This window comes from Rissa tridactyla, chromosome 6, assembly GCF_028500815.1.
Source record: "Rissa tridactyla isolate bRisTri1 chromosome 6, bRisTri1.patW.cur.20221130, whole genome shotgun sequence".
NCBI lineage: Eukaryota > Metazoa > Chordata > Aves > Charadriiformes > Laridae > Rissa > Rissa tridactyla.
Genome location: NC_071471.1, coordinates 55996105 through 56012214, shown reverse-complemented (window position 1 = coordinate 56012214; position 16110 = coordinate 55996105). Strand labels below are relative to the sequence as shown.

General features: G+C 38.4%; 1 protein-coding gene across 9 annotated transcripts in view; it reads left to right on the top strand.

Moving 5' to 3' along the window:
- Positions 1-15465, top strand: part of BLNK (B cell linker) — a 109801-nt gene extending 94336 nt beyond the window's left edge. For 7 of the 9 annotated variants that reach the window (XM_054207184.1, XM_054207182.1, XM_054207181.1 and 4 more), the window contains 10 exons: positions 75-102; positions 395-467; positions 1062-1092; positions 2111-2153; positions 2938-3016; positions 3463-3494; positions 6485-6564; positions 10553-10636; positions 11630-11785; positions 13092-15464. In XM_054207184.1, coding sequence (XP_054063159.1) covers positions 75-102; positions 395-467; positions 1062-1092; positions 2111-2153; positions 2938-3016; positions 3463-3494; positions 6485-6564; positions 10553-10636; positions 11630-11785; positions 13092-13211 — 726 coding nt within the window. In that variant the 3' untranslated portion in view covers positions 13212-15464. Of the gene's footprint in view, positions 1-74; positions 103-394; positions 468-1061; positions 1093-2110; positions 2154-2937; positions 3017-3462; positions 3495-6484; positions 6565-10552; positions 10637-11629; positions 11786-13091 lie in introns of all 9 variants that reach the window. The other 2 variants (XM_054207180.1, XM_054207179.1) reach the window with 1 other exon arrangement.
- Positions 15466-16110: the final 645 nt, after the last annotated feature.

Below are 16110 nucleotides of genomic sequence, written 5' to 3'. Positions count from 1 at the left end.
ATGCACTTCACATTTAATAATAATTGGGTTTTTTAATTGCTTCTTATCAAATCTAATGTGTCTTTCCATTACAGGACCATGAAGCAAAAAATAATGATGAAAGTAAGTATTCTGTATTGAAAATATGGCAATATGAGAAGGTTTTGTCATGGTGACCTTAATATAGCATGTAGTGAAGTGTGTCACTGTAAATGTTATCTTTAACAGTCAGCAATAAGCAAGAAATAGTACTGAACTGTCCTCTAGTATAATCAGAGTGAAAACATGTCAAGACAAAAATTAAACCAATGGATATTTTTTACTTTTATTACATAAACACTGAAATGGCAGTGAGGAAACCCTCTGTTCAGGTACAGCTAATATTGCATACAAATTATGTTGTTTGCATCTCTAGATCACACCTTCAGTAACAAACAAGAATCCAGATTTCCCCCTGGAGCAGCTCCATCTCCGTTACCGAGGGGCCTGTGAGTAAAAAAATAATAAAACTATGCCTTTGATAGGGATGGGGTTAATTACTAGGTGTATTAGGAGCTAACTCCCATCCTTGCCTATGGCAGTCGGAATTCGGGAGTAATTTTTATTCATGAAAGATATCCTGACAAGGTAAAGGCAAGCTATTCTTTTGTCGTATCTGGAGGAATACTGCTTGCATGCCAGTGGCGTTGCCCTTCACTGCCTGCCACGGATGGTAGCTGCTGGCTGGCATGCCTGATTTGATCAGGTACTGCAGCAATAGCATGTGCATTGGCTATAAATGCAGAAGGCTGTGTTTTTCGTTAAAACTCTTCTGTCCCACCCAAGTTGTCATCTTAAGCCCTAGACAAGAGTTGTAGCTTCCTTGCATGTTATAAGTATCTTTTCTGAGTACCTATGTTACATCTGATACCCTGATTCCCTCCCCGCCCCCAACTGCTACAGCTATCCAGTAAGGAGATGTATCCCATCTTGGCCAGAAACATCTTGCGAATCAATGAACCTGATGCTTAGTTGCTAAATGAATTAATGTATCTGCTAAGTAACAATACTCTTTTTCTTTTCTTTTTTCCTCCAATCTGCAGAAAGAAAACTTCTAATGCAGTAAATTCACCAGTAAGTTGACTTGTAATTACATAATCAATAATTTTACGGGTGATTTTTAATTTACGGTAAAACTTAATTTCATCATGACTGGGTACAACACAAATGTATAGAAAGAATAGGGGAAAGGGTTATAAAGAAAGGAAATATTTGGGTGTAGTTATATGAACTAAGCAGCAGTGAGAAAGCTCAAGTAGAAAAATATTTTGGTTAAAGGGACATTTGGATTCGGTACTCTAGGATGTAACAATAAACACAGTGCAAGAACTGAATAAAATGAGAAATAAACGGAACACAAGCCATTCAGAAGTATTCAGGCTTGCATACAGGGAAGATGGATTTATTTTAAGAGTGACAGCTCAAGAAAGATGCAGGATTTTATGAGAATTTGTCAGAGGGTTTTTCAGTAAGTATTTCATCACTAGAAGAAATATCCCAAAACCTCTTGTGGGAGACAGTGACAGAACTGGATGAAATTTTCAAAGAAATTAACTTGAAAAATGTTTCAAAACTGACAGTTTATTATCATTGTTTCAAAGTAAAATAAAAAAAAATGAAACTGGAAGGTTGGGCGAGTTTTTACTGTGAGCTAAAGTGACAGTTTAACTTTCAGTAAAAAGAAACGTGTGTAGACATTTGTGAGCATAGCTTGACAAAGATGAAAACACACAAATTATTCCCAAGTATTTGGGATGGACTCTTAATTTTTGGACTTGAGATAAGAACAAACCATTTGTTACACCATAAATTTACTGATGTGAGGTTAAAAAAAAAAAAGCATGCATCTAGATTTTACTTTTGTCCATTAATTTATACACACAAACTGCCATTCCTTCCAAATCTACTTTGCAAAATCCCAAGCTTCAAGGTTATACAACTGGAGGCTCTTCACAGAATGGCCATGTCCCTACCTCCTAACCTCTCCAGGATGCTGTCGATTCTAAATGTAAACTAGTTCACAAAAAGTATAAGATAAACACTTGCAGTACAAGTGACATTTAATATTTAGTTTCCTTCTCTTTTATTGCAGAAACCGTGTTTACCTTCCAGAGAGACCTTAACGGCAAATGAAGGTAAATTATCTCCACTATTGTGAAGACGTTAACATTTATCAGAATTTAATTTTCTTTTTATTAAAAACATGAAACAAACAACACCACATTCAATTTATTCTAGGTTTTTGAGGGGGGTTTGGTTTTAGCAGTTTCGAACTGGATCTGGCCAGCCCTAGTTGCACTGAATATCATTGTTCTCTAAAAGCAGTCACAGTAAAACTATTGAGGTTACTGGCAGGGTAATGCACGACATAATGGACCAGCAATGTGCTACATAGCCCTCAAAGTGGAGAAGGGGGAAGGGAGGCGAAGTGCGAGCGCATCATTCTGAACTCGGCAAGAACCACCTCACGCAGAGCCGACTCCTGGCAAGAGCCAGTTCCCTCCCACAGGCCGAAAAGGCATCTCGCCTCTGTGCAAGGCGGCAGCTCCTCCAGGCAGAGATCAGCGGGAGCTGCTGTCGAGCACGAGGGTGGGAGGCAGCCTGGCAGCCGCACCTCCCATGGCTGCGCTCCGTAGGCAGCCTGCCCCAGCGTCCTCCCTCATCCCACGCGGCTCTCCTCTCCAAAGGCAAGTCTCCCACTGAGCTCCTGCAGGCGTTCAGAGCCGCAGCTATTTGCCTAGACATTTGGTGAGATGCCACTAGTTAATAAACAAGCAGGGTGGCAAGCTGCCATGTAATGAAAAAAAACCCAGTTATAATAATAAAAGAAAACCTCCTTCAACTACTGGGACTCTCTTATCTGGGACAACATGTTTCTGAAGAAATCTTGACTCTACAATTTGTTTTCCCAAACTACAGAAAAACCTACAGCAGCAGAACGACGACGAGGTTCCAGCCATGATCTTCTGCTTCCACCCCTACCAAGTGGTGCCCAAAAGTAAAATCCCTTTTCATCATCTTTTGAATATTTCAGTGTGCCAGCTCCTACTGCTGGGTCTGAAGTTCAAAGAGGAGCACTGTCTTCTCTGTAGCCTTCTGTTGCTTTTTGAAAGTCATGTTTCTTGCAGCCTCACAGTATCAAAAAATAAAACCTGGCAAATGCATCCATATACTATAATCACCACCAAAAAGCATATATAATGGGAGGATATAGCCTCTAATTAGGTGATGGGAGATTGAAACCAGATGTTTAAATTCCTAGTTGTCAGTACTTGTGGGATACGATTTTTTGAAATACCTGTATCTGGCCCTTATTTCTCAATGGACAAATGGGTGAGATGGAATACATTCTACCACTGCATGCTTCAAATACACAATTTTAATATTTTCAGAACTGGTTAGATCTCCTCAAGTCTTTCTGTAATCTCTTGATATTTATTTCAGGTCTTTGCTCCAAAAGCCCTCAATTCTGCCAAGTAAGTATAATTCATATTTTGAATTAAAATGGGATTAACTTGTAATTTCAAATTAATCTTTGAATTAAGACTGTTTCAAGATGCCATGCATATTCATTAGTTTGGAATTAACATTTGTCTCTAATGCATACAAAGAGGAGATCAAGTATCCAGGGGCTTAGCTCGGATAGTAAAATTAAGGGACTGTGGTGGGGTTATTGTGTAAATTGATGGAAATTGGGTGCTTCACTGCTGTTTGTGACTACTGGAAATTTCTACCAAAGGCAGTTCGGGTCAGTTCCCATCATAATAAAGACTCTATCCATCTTCCTTGCCACAGAAGAACCCTAAATATGACATTTTTGGGCTGGTCCAGGCTTCTGCCTAGAAGCCAGACAGATTTTTATTGCATCCAGCCATTTATTCTTTCTCTACAGGGGAAAAAAAAGGAAGGTATTTTTATAATGGCAAATGCTAAACCTCCTCTGTAAGTAATACTTTTAAAGAGGGGACTTCGTTTCAGTTCACAGTATAGAACAAATTAGGTAGTATGTATATGAACTCTCTTTGCACAGAACCGTAAATTAGATTTAACGGTTTGCTAGTCTCTTGTTACCAGACGTTTGTCTGACCTTCCCACAAGCCCTTTTCTGCACTTATTTCAGTCTGAACATATCTCTTGCACTGTAAATGGATGAGAATTGCACATAGAAATCTGCATGTGTTGTAGCTTAAACTTTATATGCTATTATAAGTAATTCTCTTTCCTGAAAATGTTTGCTTGATGTATGTTGCAATTATACCTCCTATGCTGGGGAAGTATAATAATGGTTCATGTTCATGCAACAGACTGATGTTCTCAAGTTTGTCTGTTCCTGTCACACAATTGATGTGCTTCAACTTGTAGTATAAATTGTTACTTATCCCTCAAGTGTAACTCTGTTCTTCCGGGTTATCTGTTGCTAAATGATGCTCTGAATAGTAAACTTCCTTTAACACACTCTTATTTTGTGCCAGGTCCAATCACAACTTAATCACAAATACAATTGCTCCCGATCACTAATGTTCCTTGAGCATAACCTGACACTTTTCCTTGTCAACATAGAAGCTTAGCGCTACCTTTCATCTTTCTCATAAAAAGTACTAATTTCCCTGACGGCACAGTATCAAATGCTCTACTGCAGTCCAGAGCAAGTACAGCACCATATTCCCTCTTTGCAAAACTCTGCTACTTTATGAAAGAGCTATAGCTTTTTATCTACTTGGGTAAATTTCAGGTTTTCTCTTTCTAGTTGTACCTTTACCTCTAAATCTTAATGTTCTTTCCTTCAAATTCTCTTCTAGGGCCTTGTGTTCTGTGGAGTCAGACAAAAAGGCCTGTAGTTGCTCAGGTGACACTTTCCACTTTAAGTATAGCAGTTATATTTGGTGTTCATTAATCATACAGTACCACCCTGACCCTATTTATTTAAAATAATTGTTACCAGCCCTGTAATTTCATGTCCTAGTCTTTAACATTTCTAGGATAAAGATTATCTGGGCTCACCAGTTCAATTGTACTAAGCTGTTTGAGTTTGTTTCCAATTCAGTTGTGGAAAATTCCATTTCTGTACCAGAAGTCCTATTGATTTAGTACCTAGATTATCTTTAAAATCAATAAAATTCTTACTGCAGACTGCCCCATTTCTTTCCTTTTTTACACAGCTAAGGAATCTCTCATTATTTGTTTTAATTTCCTTTTGTGAAGTCTAATTCAGCCTGACTTCTGGCAATTCTTACTTTATTTATACAACGTACTTAGCTGTAGCTTTTGCAGCTGGTCAGTCAAAAATTGACAGAAATACCAAAATTCTTAATATTGAATGGCTTTCTTCAGGTGATTATTCATTCATTGAGAGCTGGAACTGCTCCTTACAATGTACTTGGAATGTAGCTTCCAGACAGTTGCATCTTTACTGCAAAGAAGTTCTAAACCTACTTCATGCAGGTGTCTTTGACCTCTCCAGTGCAACTAATTATTTATTTTTTTTAATTCTGAGTCACTGTATGATCTCCTCTATAACATTCTTATTGCTTTCTGAAACCAAAATCTAAATCACAATATTAGTGAAGATTTGATAAAGCAGTCTGTAAAGTATCATGTCCAGGACTAGGTGAATGCTAACAATCCTAGAAGCATTTCTTTTTTCCCTAATAAGTAAAACAAACAGGACATAAAACCTCCCGTAATAAGAGAATAAGTAACTTTCTACAATCATCTTCTCTTTTACAGATATCAATCTGTACCCAACTCTGATCACAAGTACCTACAGTGGACACCTATACTATCTTTGGCCAAGATTCTCTTTTATCAGAAAACAATTATCTATACTTATATCTCTATTATAACATTAGCATGCAATACTACTCAACCATTTTCATTCTGATTTCTTAAACTCTTCGGCATCTGTGTTTCAGCCCTAATAGCTATTTTCTACTATACTTTATCACAGTTCTAGTAAGCTTCATAGTCTTTCCTACTAGTTCTGTCTCTCTAAGTTGCCTAGGCTTCTTGCACACGTTTGCAAACATTTCAGTTGGATTAAATCAGTGAAAAATGATCTCTGAGCTACATTTGTTTTCCTGACTCCCTCATCAGTATGAACACCTCTCACACCAGAGTGGTTTTTTGCACTGTTGTCCTGCATTTTCTTTATCCATTGCAACATTGATTCACTTGATTGTGTCTCTTTTTTTTTTTTTTTTTCTTATGTATTAAGTCTAGCTCTGGCTATTAACCAAGTTGTTAAGCAAACTGTTTCTCCCTTTATAAGCAAGGCTCCTCTTGAGTAGGCGAGTGTCCCAGGCGCTCATATAGAGCTCATCCACATATAGTAGATAACTTTCCTGGTGATACCAAAAGCCAAGCATTTCCAGATCTTTCAAAGTCCTTGTAACAAACCAGCATAACATACAGCATAACAAAACATCCTTTGAAAACTTAAAAATGTTGTTCTCTCTTTCCTTTCTAGAAGTGCCAGAAGCTGCAAACCGTTCCCTGGGTACTTCCCCTCACAGCAGCATTTCATCCATTTCAAGTACTGCAGACCAGGTATAATGTTAGCTAAATTCATATTACAGAAATCTTCTTATACTTTACTTTAAAGTAGTATTTCCACCCCTCTCTGAATAAAAGTCATACTCCTTTGTGGAAGGTATATACATTCCCATTTGCAGTGAAGATTTTCTGTGGTACAAATCATTTGAATGTTTCCTTTCATATAAAAATGCTGACAACATATAGCATAGGAGAGCTTTAACTGTAGAAAAATATGTAAATAGCATTATACCAAACTTTAGCTTTCTACCAGTCACTTTAAACAAAACCCAAAAAAGCTTCTTAGTTTCAGGTCTTCCCGACTCCCCAGTTCATAACAGAATCATAGAATCATTTTGGTTGGAAAAGACCCTTGGGATCATCGAGTCCAACCATCATCTCCACTCTACAAAGTTCTCCCCTACACCATATCCCTTAACACCACATCTAAATGAGTCTTAAACACATCCAGGGATGGTGACTCCACCACCTCCCTGGGCAGCCTATTCCAGTGTCTGACCACTCTTTCTGTGAAGAATTTTTTCCCAATGTCCAGCCTAAACCTACCCTGCTGCAGCTTGAACCCATTCCCTCTTGTTCTATCACTAGTTACCTGTGAGAGGAGACCAGCACCAACCTCTCTACAATGTCCTTTCAAGTAGTTGTAGAGAGCGATGAGGTCTCCCCTCAGCCTCCTCTTCCTCAAACTAAACAGTCCCAGCTCCTTCAATCGCTCCTCAACTTTGACATCATTTGAAACAAGTGTGATATACTTCAGTCTAGTCTCTGACACAGATGGCTATAAAGAGTTTTCAGCTGCCTACTTTTTTCTAACGTATAGGCATACATACTGAGTCCTGAAAAAAAATAACGTGCACCAAGCAGATACAATGAAGCCATCTGCAGCTATTAGCATTAGCCTGCACTGATGTGATGTGCTAAGAAATCCCAGAAATTTCTAGGAGGAAATGGGGATGCTCTGCTGTCTGGCCCAACACAGCAGGCTGCAGAGGGTAGAACCACTTTTATGAACGTTGCCCTATTTATTGCAGTTTGGGGTGTCAGCAGAGTTTTAAGAAAGTCACAGCTGCCGCTCTCAGAGGATGCTGTGATGCCTCCCCTCCCCCCGACATTTTTTTTTGTCTCTCCCAAGTCCTACTCCTTTTTGTTCCTTTAAACAGATTTCTTCTCATTACAGTTACTGCTGTCAGTTTTACAACCAATTCTTTTTTCGGTGTTTCGTTGCAACATTAAGGTTTGAATAATCTAAGCAAATGCAAAGTTATTTTCATTTCAGTGCTATTGTCTTTACTCTCATTTTGGACGAAGGGAGACTACAAAATGCCGGAAGCCATTCTTATTAGCCTAGTAGTCACAAACAAGGTAAAAATAGTTCTGTTGAGTGCAAAACAAAGGCTCTATTATGCACAGCCAATAACATTAAATGTTCTAAAGTATGACATGACAAAGATAATATAACAGGGAAGAACACAAAGGATTTGAAGTTCTGGAAAAATCCTAATGGTATGTCATACTGGATATTTATTATAAAAATTGCTTTCGAATAAACAATCCAGCAGACTTTAAATAAACAGCTTGTAACAATTACATTTGCAACTTTTCTGTAACAGCCATGGGCAAAACCAGAGCTTAATAAAACATCCATTCTGGTTTTTTTTTTTTAAAAAAAAAAAAAAAAAAAAAAAAAAAAAAGAAAATATATTAACTGTTAGTTAGTGTTATTTCCCCACCAGTTATACAGTGGTATCACTTGCTATAGCATTCTGCACAATACAGGTGCTTGCAGACATGATTCATGCGCATAAGGCTTATTATTTGTTTGGTTCCCATCCACTTTGACAGCAGCTTCCAGATTACAGGACACAGACAGTGCTAGAAGAAAGGTCTGGGGGCAGTTGATTTCCTTGTTCTGCTGAACAAAGATTGGTTTACTGGCCTCATTCTCTAAGTGGCAGACTACCTTGCGTACTTGCAATTCCTCTCATCCTGTCTTTTTCCAATGAATAGTGTGACTGGAGAAATACATGGAAGAACTTTGGAGGTAAAGTTATGTATTATACCTTAAGCCAATCTAAGGATTTAGTGCAATGCCCGCAAAATGGAGGCTCTGTCCTCACTGTGAGCTCTCCTCCCAGCCACAGGCTTCTCTGGTGTTCCTCTGATCCTGCAGTGGGCTTAGCTAACTCATTAAACTGACCGAAAAACAACCTGGCAGTCAAACACAAAACAAAACAAAACAAAAAAGGCAACTCTTTTTTTTTTTTTTTTTTTTTACCTGTGAGATTACTAATGTGAATTATCTCACTGTGGGATCAGATGAGCACAAGGGAGAAGCCAAGACATTCCCTTTTTGGCAGTGATAAGCCAGCTAGGGAACTTCATCTTTAACTTGTTTTGTACAGAGGTGACAAAAGTTGTGTGAAAATGAATTTCATCATTAAGCTTGTTACTAAAAAGTTGGAGCAAAACTGGTCAAATGCCCAGGAAGATCTGGTGACCCAGAAATATTCATTAGGAAATACTCTCAGCACTATTTCTATAGCCTCTCCACTCACTTCAGTTAGATTTTTTTTTTTTTTTTCATCAGCTTCCTCAGCAAGAGCTCACTTCTTATGATTGCTGGTTTTATAACCTGCTAGTTAATCTTCTAGCTATTGAAGTCTGATAGGTCTCATGTTGCTTTTAATCCTGTCCTTCCCTTGAGTATCATTTCTTTTCATAATTCTCTAAAATCCCCCATACCTTTCCCCTGAACTCCACTCCTGTTCCCAAATGTGCACTCGAAGCTGCGTCTCTTACTACCCAGTTTTCTACCGCTTTTTCTCTTGCTCAAATTGTAATTTCAGACCACTCGTTCCCAACTGCCATCACCTCCTCCCATCTTTTTATCTTTGCGCATCCTTTGCTATGAGAGCTTTTATCTTCTAAAACAGAATCTACCCATCTTTAGGGTGCCAGTCTTTCTACCTTGTATCTTTGGGTCTGCACCTATGCCCCCACCCATGAAGTGCTTTGTCCCATGTTTTCCACCAGAAGAACAGGTTAAGTTCAGTTACTGTTCAGAACGCTGCCAAGCATTTAACAGAATGGAGACGAGAAGGATGATCTTGGTGAGGTGTTCACAGGGGATAACATACAGAAATGAGGCACCCAAGAGATACATTATGAAATATAAGCTGCTCTTGTATGCTGTCACAGAGGTAATCCTTCTCCACAGTAAACATGGTTTTATGGCTTTTAGATAATGGCACTGTTTCAAATGTAAGGATGTATTCAGGCTCAATCCAACACAGAACCAGAACTGAATCCCTATCTCATGTCTCAGGTGAAAGCACTGGGGGCTGAAGTGCTGTATTACTAGAGAAAAGACATTAATTATGCCTCTGTTTTGTAGGGCTCCATCCATTTGTCCTTAGTTAATAACAATCAAAAGAGCAAAAGGAGCACGTATCTATCTCCATGCTGTCCAGATGAAGGCAACCATGATCACGTTCACAACTAGCATTAAGTATATGCTAAACTTCATTCCCAAAGCTTAGATGCCTACCAAATCTGGCACATCATTGGCTAGCCCACAGCTGACAAGCATTTAAATTGTTAATGGTCAATTTATTCCTTAACACTTCCTGGACACCCTTTTCAAATTCGACTAGAATAGCTTCCTACTTTAAAAATACCAAACTATCCTTCAGTTGAACCTAACTGCTTTCCTCAGGGCATCTTTCTCTCTTCTGTCATATATCAGCCTTCTATCACACATCTGTGACCACTGTTTTGACATGCTAGTTTTTCTTTGTCCTACCTCTGTCCAACAAAAACAGCAAGCTCCTGGCAAAGAATTTTCTAAATCCTGTGTTTTCAAAGTATTCTGCATTTGAGTTCTTCACAGCTGTCATTCTTTAGTAGTAACTCCCCTACAGGCCATATTCTTTCTTATTATAATTATTACTTTACAGGTGAAACGCTGTTTCTCTCTTTCTAGGATGCTGGTGTTCATAGTAAAGCATGGTATGCTGCTACCTGTGATAGGAAAACGGCAGAAGATGCATTGTACCGATCAAATAAGGTAGGTCACCTTTAAAGAATGTCTATTTTATGAAAAAAACTTCAAATAAAAGAATCAAAAGACAACTAGAAGTATTCTAAGAACATTAGTTGTATTCTGAACAGGTTAAGAATACTGTGCCAATGCAAATACTGTCAAACATGATGTTATTGTGGTGAAACTAAGACAAAGTTGCATTAGTGTAACTCAATGACTGGTACACGGCAGAGAAAGCTATTGCAGACTAGAAAGCTGAGGAAGATCCGATAACTCGTGTGCATCCATTAAAATGGTAGGTAAAGCCCCATGACTTCTAAATGATCTCCACCAATGGCTCATAAAAAACAGCTACTATTTGGAAAGGCTGATGCTGCTATGCATTTTGAAATAGCAACACTATGCATTTAGGTTTTTGGAGAATTTGAATTCTCTCAACTATTCGGTGTACAAAACCTAGTGTCACAGAAGGGAACAGTAACATGTAGAGTTGTATCCTGAGCGTCAGGTACAGTTCCACTTCTGCCCAACTCCACAAAGCAGGATCAATGGGCAGAGCACTGGGGATATCACCAGTGTAGGCTACTGCTAGCTAGTGAGCGCTGGGCTACCATGTCAGTAGCTGTAGCTGCTCGTCTTCATCAGAGTGCTTTTTACAGCTCTGGAGAAACAGTATCTCCACCTCTCACTGCTTTCTTGCCTACCTACTGCCACTGATAGTAATATCATTTCCTAATAATCTGTGGACCCCAAGAGACTGCTGCCACTGCGTGTTTATTTCTTCTTTCTTGTTCTGGTTGAGAGAGAACAGGCAGAAGCAAAGGTGACTCTTAAATGATGCTTTTGTGAGCTACTGTTAGACAGCAGGAATACATCCTACTTTTCATCTCCTCCTGTACAGTTTTTCTAATGGGAGAAAAGGGTTTAATGCTAATACAGATTAAAATATTAAGCTAAAACCACGCTAACTTCTTGGAAAAAACAAGCTGAATACACTTACTACTTTTCTTTCTTTAGGATGGATCTTTTCTAATACGAAAGAGTTCTGGACAGGATTCACGGCAACCATACACACTGGTTGTGTTTTACAACAGAAGAGTATACAATATTCCTATACGATTTATTGAATCAACAAGACAATATGCGCTGGGCAGAGAAAAAAGTGGTGAAGAGGTGAGATGATCTGGTTTTTGGTTTTTTTTCTAACAGTTTTCAGTTAATACTTTTCATAAGCAAGGATTAGGATATATTGCACTATGACCAAAAGGATTCTTCATGTACCAAGACAAAAGTAACCCTGTATAACAACTGATCTATCAAGCTAGAGAAACCAGTGTAACATCAGCTCCTGCGTACTGTCAGTAATTCAAACCACAGATCAAGTTAAAAACACACTCATAGAACTGTTTTGAAAAGTTATCAGGATCAAAGCTGCAGCTGCTAGATAAATTCTCCAGCTGTTCACAGTCCTATAATCACTATCTACTTAAGACTCTACTTAAGTTTCTTGGAAAATAGTAAAGGAAGAACAGCTACACTAAAAAAAAAGAAAAAACCAAACAAAAAAAAACCCACCTCTATCAAAAATGAGTGTGACAGTACTTTTAATCCTATGTAAACATAAAGAAAATGTTAAACTCCAGCTCCAGAGTGCAAAAATCACTGGTTGGCTATTATGCCACACAGATAATTACTCTGACAGCAAAATAGAAACTCAGAACCCAAATGCCAATAAAACCTGCTTGTTATCGCTGCACAGAGTAGGCTTTTCAGGGATATGAAAGTAGGCTTGCCTTAGCCTAATTATCTGCCACCCAGGCAAGGGATTTGAGGTTACAGAATAAATAATAGCCTGGAGCTCATCTGGCCTTCAACAACGGGTCAAAAATGACCTCAGGAGTGAAAAGAGAAAGATAGTCCAAAAATTGTATTTTACCAAAGACCAAAAGGAAAAGCAACAGACCTAGCAGATTCTGGGTATTAATTTACAGTGACAAACATTAAAATTGCATAACTAAAACAGGCTTCATTGATGGCTGACTGTACCATATTACTCCTGGAGATTGCCTTCCCTCTAACCGAGGTAGCTGAACCACAGATGAAGCAGCTTCCAAGCTGCCAGTCTGCAGCCTGGTATGTATTAAGGTAAACTGAAAGCGGTGTCAGTTTAATATGCCATGTGGCAATGTCTATGGTTCAGTTTGTGCGGGTGGCAATCACAAATGGAAAGGAGCATGAGATGAGACAGCTAGTGGCCATAGTATCTTCCATTGTCCAAATTTAATCTCTTTATGACTAGAATCAGGACTAAGAGCAGGATCACCGCTCTTACTAAAAGGCAGAGCATCTCACTTGGTAACAGTCATAGCTCTATTCTCTTTAATGCTGGCAGAAGAGAAAAAGATGATGCAGTGATTACTGTCAATATTAGAGCATCAAAGGAAGCCAGCACTAATTAATTCCTCTTTTCTCTATCCAGCGTTTTGACAGTGTTGCTGAAATAGTAGAGAATCATCAGCGCACCTCCCTGGTTCTAATCGACAGCCAAAACAACACAAAAGACTCAACAAAACTGAAACACATTGTAAGAGTTTCTTAATCAAACCGACCTCCTAAAATGAAGACTTATTTTAATCATTTCTGTCAACATCCCAAAACATGTGGATCGGGTATTAAAAGAAGAAAATCCAAAATGATGGAAAATACTTTTTTTTTTTTTTTAAGAGCATCTACTGAATAGTAAGAGATGCAGTTCATAAAGTTCAACCTCATGTCACTTTTACCGGAAAAGCACTCATATTTAACAGAAGAAGCCAAAGCAGATCTACTTTCATCTGTGATTTTCATCTGTGACAAGACAGGTATTCAAAGTTGTGTGAAGATACACATATCTGCATACCACAGCCTGGTCCTTTGACTGCTATTTAAGATTTCCTGTAGGACATTTTCACTTTAAAAATGACAATACCCACAGTGATCTGCTCTTTCCATTTGTTACATTTACCACAGATCACTGCTTTCAGCAATTTCTTTGTAAAGTGCACAGTCCCAGAAGCTAGAGCAACTCGACTTAATATACTGCTGTGTACAAGCTGGAAATAGGACTGTACTTCATGTGATCAGTGGCAATAGCGCTGTCTGAATGTTTTAGATTAATGGACATGTGTTGTCCTCTTCCTTGGCTTTACTCTGTTTCATTAATATTTTTGTTTGTATTTTCAAATGTGCAAATAAAGTTAAATATATTGTAAAGTCAATGGTGTATGGAAGCATTGCTGGATCATGTTTCATTGCATCCTTCCAGCAAGAAAGCATCACTTCACTGTCCTTGAAGTTTTAACGTATATATTTGTATGTGCTCCTTCACAAGTTCCATTGTTATGAAAACTATTGCTATTTACAGCTTTAGCACATGTATTTGCCTACTGTTGGTGACGCAAGCACATGGCATCACTGCTAAACCAACTACCCACTCAGTTCTTGCGGAATTATTGTTTACAGATACACACACAAAAAAGAAACTTTTTTTTTCACCAAGTCTGTTCTATCATAGCGGTTTACATATTGTATTATTGCGAACAAAGTAATTTCCACAAAGATTAAAGTGGTGAAAATTAAACTGATGAATGTGTAAACTGCACCAATGGAAAAACTTTTAGGAACGGTTGTTAATTAGTTCTAGAGGTGTTTGATTTCACTGGACCTGAAAATTCATCCATCTTAAAGGCATTTTCAAAAACTGACACTCTGTACACACCTGCTTTCTTCTTTTTGTTTCAGATTAGGCAGCGTTCTCTAGGATTATCTACGAGGTATTTATGGCAAGATTGAGCCAAGACTTGCAGTTTCAGCAAGTCACTTAGAGCTGTGTTGTGACTTGTATTCTGCAACTACATTGTGGTTTTGATCAATTACTTTTACAAGTAATGCACCTGTCTTCTAGAAAGTACTGCACCTACTTTTCATGGCTACCTACCATACTATGTCTCAGTTGCTTCCCTCTGCAACACAGATAATAGCCTAGACGCAAAGCAAATGAGACACTGGCAAGTAAGAACCAATATATACAGACATTACACAAGCCTGCTCATGACAGACTATTCACAGTACTACATAAATGCTATGTTTAGTATATTGTTCAGTTGGTATTAATTAGTATTATACTAATATTGCACTTAGTATAATGTTTAGAATGTAAGTCAAGGCCTCAAAATTAACAAAACTAGCCTCTGCAAGCTTAATTTACTCCTCCTCTATGTCTATTCTGATATTATTTAGTTACGTGAAGCATCACTTTACAAGGTTACCACTTCAGGGAATACTCACAATGGAAAACACTCTGTGGAAAAAGCGGCCATTCAATATTTAGCTTCTTTGCAGTCATGTAGATTCCTTGCCTTATTCACTGATGTACTGCACAGTATTTAAACTCTGTTCTTAACACAACTCCGTTTCTTGTTAACTTTTATATGTTGCTCCTCAGAACTGTGTCTACGTTCTTCAAACATTTCTTTCTGAGTTAAAGTATTGTATCACCATCGTTCTAGAACTGGAGACGAAAAGGCATAAAAAAAGTGAAACTGAAGTGTAACTATAGGCTTCCACGTCAAAGACTAAGATTCACTTTTTTAAAGTAATTAGCAAGCCTTTTCATATTCGAAGCACTGTTGCTCCTGCCTCTCAGCTCTAAGTGCTCAGCATTACATACTACTTTGTGGCTGATCTACAAACAAATATGTTCTAGATAAACATATAACTACTTTCATTCCCAAACCCTTCTTTTTTTTTTTTAGCCATGTTCTACATCATTACAGGGGTACCTTAACCGTTTCAACAACAAAATGAGGCATGGATTCCATAGGCAACACCACCTTCCACAAAATAATCCATTCATCCTGAGATAAGAACACACTGGGCACAAAATAAGGCTCGGGGCAGGAGGAATCTAACTACAAACAAACACACCAGTATGTGATCACCTATTTTACTATACTGACAGTTTTATACAGAAAGCAGACTGGTTACTCTGCTTTCCATACCCAAGCTAGATCTTCTATAGCTTGGGCAGATTGTGGTGTAGGTGTATTTTGAAACACTATTTTAGCTGGAGAAGAGAAAGGTTTGAGCAAGGGAAAATACAAGCTGCATTTTGCATGGATGTAAAATAAATTGGCACTCAGGATGGAGCATGCCATGTTAAAAATCCCAACACTATTGATTCAGCAGCCAATATGGAATCTAGGAAATAGTAACTTGGTGCCATCCTGTATCTGAAACTTTATCTTGCAACTGTTGCAGTGCCACCAGCTGCCACTAGTTAATGGTGTCAGGTGTTTCCACCAGGTAGCAGGTATGTCACGTCTGACCTCTGACAGACATAGCAACACACCTCTCCCCCCATATTTCTTTGATATTGTTAGCTAATTTCTCTTCCATATAATTTTCATTAAATTAATAGCGGGGGGGGGGGGGGACCAACAAAGGAAAACCTAAAACTA